General features: G+C 32.2%; 1 protein-coding gene across 1 annotated transcript; it reads left to right on the top strand.

Moving 5' to 3' along the window:
- The first annotated feature begins 1,902 nt into the window (after positions 1-1,902).
- LOC108722954 (cytochrome b561 domain-containing protein 2) lies at positions 1,903-6,458 on the top strand. The gene is made up of 3 exons (XM_018448348.1): positions 1,903-2,083; positions 4,975-5,166; positions 5,387-6,458. The coding sequence occupies exons 2-3, from the start codon at positions 5,008-5,010 to the stop codon at positions 5,915-5,917; spliced, it is 690 nt and encodes a 229-aa protein (XP_018303850.1). The 5' UTR covers positions 1,903-2,083; positions 4,975-5,007; the 3' UTR covers positions 5,918-6,458.
- The last annotated feature ends 462 nt before the right edge of the window (positions 6,459-6,920 follow it).

Here is a 6,920-nt window from a genome sequence, read left to right as displayed (position 1 = left end):
CGGTTGCTCGACCCGGTCGTCGTCATCAGTCGTCACGACGACCAACAATCAACACACAACACAGCTGTCACTATCGCTACACGCATCGTTGCACGTGCGCAGATATGCGTGACGCTACTCGAATCTGTCAGATAGCTTTCTGTAATCGTGTTGCACATTAAAAAAAAAAAGAGAAATCATTCTCTGAATGCGAAATATTACATATTATATAGTAACAAGTGTCAAACCTTGACGTCCTTATTCGTGCAAATTTAAGAAGTGTTATTTATTGACCAGCGAGTTATAGAGAAGTTAAACAAAGGAAACGGCAAATACGTTTATCCTGCTTGAATCAAAGGAAAAGAGGAACATTATCATTCAAAGCGCATTAATTCTCAATAAACACGAGACATGTTCCATTCTCTAGATAGCAATTATTGGGTGATCTCTAATTGTGTTTCTAATTGTTGTTTACGACATCGGTAAATTTAGAGAGATAATACAAATACACACGATCCAACATTTCTAAAAGTATTATGTATAAACTAGGTACAAGCCCTGATAAGATAAACTTCCCAGTGACCAGTATTTAAAGTGACATATGTATTTAAAAACTATATCTATACAGACACTTACACATACAAAATTTATTATTATTAATCTCAAATGCTTTTTTTAAATAAAAAAGCTTTTTATTTAAAAAAAAGCATTTGTGAGATTAACAATAATATAAATAAATATAAAGTTTTGTGTAAATGTTTGGATCTAAGTATTAGACATGTCTAATCACTGAGACGTTTAGAAATTTTATACATTTTTTAAACAGTTGCTGAATGGTTATATTAACTTTTTATAGCAACTGAGAAGAAAAACTACTTAAAATTCCAATCAAGATGTAACGCTTTGTCTGTAATTACTGCGGACAAAAGATGCGGACAAAAGATGCGGACAAAACTGCGCAAAATCTGAATCGTTTTACTGAACAGAAACAGGACTAAATGGATTACACAGTATTTTAATAATAATCTATTAGTACTAGACAACTGGACAAGTGTCTGGGAAAATTGCACATATTTTTATCAAGAAAATTGCTTCGTTCACTGAATAAAACTCTATTATGTTCTTATCCATTTCTTACGCAGGATTGTTATGACTAATAAAAATAATACAATAGTATTAGATGATAACTAAATAGGTGTCTAAGAAAACTGCATACATTTCTACCAGGAAGTTGCAATAAAAATATATAAACGTTCAAAAGCGTTACGCGAGAGAAATCTCTTTTTCTCTCTTTCTCTCTCTCTCTCTCTCTCTCTCATTTTAATCGCTAAATACATAATTGAATTTTACGAATGTAATAAATCTTTCGTATCAAAGAGATAATAAAAGTGTTCTTGCGAGCAGATACTTTGTAAAGATTCTCTCTCTCTCTCTCTTCCTTTCAACTCCGCAAAAAGTTTCAAGATACGTCAGATAATGAGAAGTTATAAAGCATTTCCCGCGCGAGTTCTCTCTCGGTTTTCTTTGGCTGCATTATGCGGATGCCTTGTAAATTTATGGAGCGTGCATACTTGCGCCTTACGAGCGTTTACGCGATCGAAAAGTGTGCGTGCGTTGCGGCCGCTCGTACCAAGGCCGCAACGTCGAACCGCCTCTTTTTCGGGCCCGACGGACAACACGATTTTCCCATTCGATGCCGTCTATCGCCTCGCCAGAAAATTTCACGCATTAAAGAGTAAAGAGAATTTCAGGGAAATTTTTTTTTCGAGGACAGAAAGGAGGGCTATGATTCCATCAAGTGTTTTCTATCTAGGCGATTGCTCCGGCAACGCCATATGCTCCGACACTGCAAGGCCGACCACGATGTTTCCTCATCGGCCAGCGACGCCACGATAATGATCCATGGATCCACAGCCTAGATCGCCATATTCCAGACGCTCAGTCACGTCACGAACGCGATTGCGCGCGTATGTTACTCGATTAGCTGCTCCACGTCGATCAAAACGGCTCGAGAGAGTGTCCCTGTTTGAGCCTTTTTTTTGACGACGCTTCCTCTTTTAAGGCCGGCGACAACTTTATGTAGCAGTCGAACGGTTTTCACGCGGTGAGTCAACCAAGTTATCGTTCGAAGACTTTCTCGTAAGAATTGTTGTAGTATAAACGTGTCCTTGGTCCTTATTGTGTCAAACATCATGGTGAATATACTACTGTTTATTATATATTACTGTTTATTATTGTAGTATATATATTATTGTAGTACTTATTTTAGAAAAGAAGAAAGAGGGAGAAGATTAATTAGATTGCCTAATGACATAACATCACGCTATACTTGATGTTTCGCGCGAGTACCTACACGGAGAGAATTTTTTCTTAGAATTTATCCTGAAAATATGACAATTGTGAGACAACATTGTATTTCAAAAAATTTTAAATCTCTCTCATTCATTAATAAAACTACAATAAGGTAAATATAAATAAATACAATAACTATAAAATAAGTTTGATTAATTTTACTGAAGTGCATGATAAAAATCTTTAAAATATTGTATTGTACCACAACTATCATATTTTCAGAGTAAATTTTAAAAGAATATTCTCTCCGTGTATTTTTGATTACTTTAATGTCGAAGTAATAATTTTCAAATTGTGATTGATCACCAAACCAAAGAAATTTTCAAACAAGTTAGTAAATACGAGCAAACTATAACAAATATTCTTCGTTCAACGTCAAGTAAATTTTATATTAAAAGAGTTGATTAATTATTTAATTAACATTGAATGATTAATTGATTAATTAACGCTGCTAGCACAAAATTAATTAATTAAATTTATTGATATAAAATTAGTTAATTAAGGGTACATCATATAAATATTTAATGACGAAAAATACAAACAATTATTACTTGAAGATTTTATTTAAAAAATATCGATTTTAAATTTGCATAAAGAATATGATCGGAGTAATACTTGTGATATTTTTTATGTACATACGTACATTTTATATACTCGTACATACAAGATTTCTCATAATAAGGCCACACCAAATAATAAGTGCAAATAGAAATAATGTGAAAAGTGTAAATATTATCATCTGAAATGTATATCACATTTTGAGATAAATATTTTTCGTGTAAATAAATATTTGTTATGTATATTTGCTATAGATAACATTTGCTATAGAATTAAAATTATATGTTGTTATAATTAATAGATATTGTGTTAATTTAATATCATTTGTTACTTATTTTTTATGATATTGATTTAAAAATAAAATATATTATGATGCAAAAGACCTTTCTATAAATAATTTTTATGAATGCCGATCCCTTTAATACTAATCCTTTTTTTTAGAGAAAAAGATCTTTCATTTCTTATAACACCGAAAAAGATGTACATTTTTTAATAAAGCGAAATATATTATTATATTTAATAATTTTTGCAAACATGTGTTCTTGGAAAAAGAAACCAATGAATGTTTATTTGATATAAATAAGAATAATCTAAAAGTAATAATTTTAACGTAGTATTCTTTAAATAGAATTCCACTAAAAAGAAATTCTTTTAGAATTTTTTTTTTTTTGTGATTATTGTTGTATTTTTGACATTTACATAATCATCGGAATGCAAGGGCACTATAAGTGCACTTTTACATTCCGCAATATACTGCGGATTGAGTGACATTTTTGCGTCGTTGTTCAACGAGCATTTCTTATCGTTGGTTATCGAGTCATTAACGAAACGAATTGTTATGAGGGTCTGAATTTTATCGCTTAACTAATGTCTCGATCTTTCTTGGTTATTGATGTTTCTTGGGTAACATTCGTTTAGCTCACCGTGTATATGTTTGTCTAATTATAAGAAGTAATAGTGTTTTTTGCAAGTAACTTCTTTTGTTGATTTAACAAATTGCATCTTGTAAATATCTTTGTATCATAATATTATTAATATTATTTTAAATTACTTTTCAACATATAAATTCCAAGTTGTAGTGGAAATTATTTGATATCTTCCTTATGTCTGCAAAATATAACATAAGAGATAACGTTTGTTCCAGAACTAGTAAGCTTTATACATACATGATAAAAAGTTTATCATTTATATTTATGAATACGTACGATTTATTTTTTTTAATTATGCATACTTATCGCGTAATCGAGTAATCGCGTACATGTGCAAATATGAAAATTAAGCGGATAACTAAGACAACAAGACTGAAAAATAGATATGTTGGAAGACGCGAGAAATCGCACTGTACAATTAAAGATGAATCACGCGTCGTACATTCAGAGCCTCGTAATAATTACAAGAAATTACGTAAAAAGACGGATAGCGTCCATAGAACTTTACACTTATCCAGCAGTGTCGGGTTAAACTTCTTCCGGACCTTGGCTGCAGCGACTATCAAAGAACCTTTTCTCTTTTCACATAATAGGAATATGGGATACAAGGGATAAAATATTTAGTAAAATAATAATATTACACGAAAATTCTAAGTGAAATGTGACAGGAGAAGTTTATAAAAATATTATTTTGTTAAATCTTAAGATATATCTTCCCAGACAACAAAAAATGTCTAAAATCGGATCATAAAACGTTTTTTACGTTTAAAAGACGACTTAAAGATGTCTTATGTCACAATTTTAGACTTTGTGTTGTTTGGGTTGCCGCTTAATTTTAATTTTTAAATATTTATTTAATCGTATGTTTTTTCTATTTTTAACTTCCATGTGTGTCAAAATGTAAATCAACCCATTTCTGTAGTTAGTTCCAAAATAAGCAACATTGATATTATCTTAGTAAATAATTAACTAAATTTGAGTCCAATTTATAATACATTTTCTCGAGTTAAATTATTTAACATTGTTTTAGTTAATTAACGATATATAGAGTAGAAGCAGTAGCGATCTATAGAAATGATTAAAGATAAAACTCAAATTAGATATATATAATTTGACATTACAAATTTAACAGTGAAAAACCTCTTTATTATGTCAGGTATCGAAGAGATATCATCGCTTCCTTCTCGACATGAGTAACGAAAGTAATAAAGGGCCACCAAGTGCCATAACATTCGGCTTCTCAATATTGACGCATTTCCTACTGGTGGCTCCGGTGATATATATCTTGGTACTTGCCTTTGGGAATTACAATTTCTTCTCTTGGCATCCGATTTGTATGTCTGTTGGGGTAAGTATAGAAAAAATAAAAGAAAACCTCTATTTCAGAAAAACTGAAACAGACAATTTAATTTCTAGTCAATTAGTGTGTTGTTACAGATGTCTTTTATCACGATAATATATTTATCACGATAATAATTAATCAGATAAAACATAATGATTAAACAATGTTTAATCTTTTCATTCCAAGATTGTATTAAGATTTAATATTTCTCTATCTCGTGGCGAAGGTCGGTCTTCTAATCACAGAGGCTGTCTTCAGTGTCTCCGGTGAAGCATACATCGCTTGGAAGTTACCCAGGCGTAACAGAGTGACAATACACTGGATTCTACACACAATTGGCCTGACCCTAATCGGGATCGGTTTTATTATCATCATCGTTAACAAAGTCAAGTATAATAGATCCCATTTTGCAACAACTCATTCGCAGCTGGGCTTAACGACGATTATACTATCCTTCCTGACCGCTGTTTTCGGAGTCCTGGCGAACAACACCGTCTGGATATATCCACACATAAAGCCGGTGCTCATCAAGATCGCTCACGCTTGCGGTGGCATCAGCATAACCATTCTTTTATTGGCTACCCTCATCACCGGAATCTACACCCATTGGTGGTTTAACTCCGGTGGTACCAGCACCGGAAGAGACTTGACGTTCACGTCGCTGTTTTTCGCGGGCTTCTTCATACTCTTGAAACCGATACTCGGCACCGTTTCGAGGTGCAGAGTCGTATTCGGACCATCTTCGAGCGACTCGTAAGGCCTATCGAGAAAGTCTGACAGAGATCTAAAAAAAGATTTGATCATGTCGAGACGCGGACGAACGACGTACGAAAGTTGCAGTCCAGAAGTAAAATGCTTATTCAATCGATCAGTGAAAAATTAAATTGCCTTCGGAATTATTAAACTGATTAAATTTTGCTTGAAGAACTAACAGTTATGGAGTTTAGTTTCGGCGAATGACTTAAATATTCTCGACGCAACTCTTGTAAAATACCCAACGGAACGGTGAAAAGCCAAAGATTGTAGAATTAATCCCAGTTATTTGAAGTTATACCTTATCGGTCCCTTCAGGGATGTTGTTTGTATGAATTGAAGAAGGTGTCGTATTAGAAATCAATCGTGGCGAAAACCAATGGATCAGAGATCGAATGGCTATGTATATCAACACTTTATTGATACACACATAACACAAATGTTTATTACACATTACAAATTTACACGTATTACATATGTGCACGCATGCATATGTAAATATATTTGTGGATGTGTTCGTAACATATACATATCTTTTTTATAACGCAATGTACATACATATATAATAACACAACATATTTATTTGATATTTTTCAATATCTTTATACATATACGATATATATGTATAACTCACATATATATTAACATGCAATCATCATCCTAAACTATTGTTAATAATTTTCATCGTTTGAGAGAACCCGGTCTCCCTATTTTTTAATTTTAAACAGATTACTTAAATTATACTGCTGTACGTCAACATATGCATATATGTTTTAATTTGTTATCTATTCAAGACATATGTACGATATAATCATTTCTATCTTTCTTCATATTGTATAAGTCTCTCTCCTAATGCTGTATATATATTCATTCAAGGCATTATTAATCATTATGTATCCTGATTGTACGCCGTTCAGCATGTTCTACATTAAGACACAACTAAAATATTATCTTTGGTTCTACAATAAAATTATTCTTTTTGCAGAAATATTTGTTCTAATGATAAT

The sequence above is a fragment of the Mycetomoellerius zeteki genome, unplaced genomic scaffold (genome assembly GCF_001594055.1).
Source record: "Mycetomoellerius zeteki isolate Tzet28-1 unplaced genomic scaffold, Tzet1.0 scaffold221, whole genome shotgun sequence".
Taxonomy (NCBI): Eukaryota; Metazoa; Arthropoda; class Insecta; order Hymenoptera; family Formicidae; genus Mycetomoellerius; species Mycetomoellerius zeteki.
This window is presented reverse-complemented; position numbering and strand designations above follow the sequence as displayed.

Bases quoted from the DNA above. Each gene is read 5' to 3' on its own strand.
- LOC108722954 (XM_018448348.1), top strand. From the start codon at position 5,008: ATGAGTAACGAAAGTAATAAAGGGCCACCAAGTGCCATAACATTCGGC. The intron at 5,167-5,386 runs GTAAGTATAGAA...CTCGTGGCGAAG, and splicing joins CGATTTGTATGTCTGTTGGG to GTCGGTCTTCTAATCACAGA.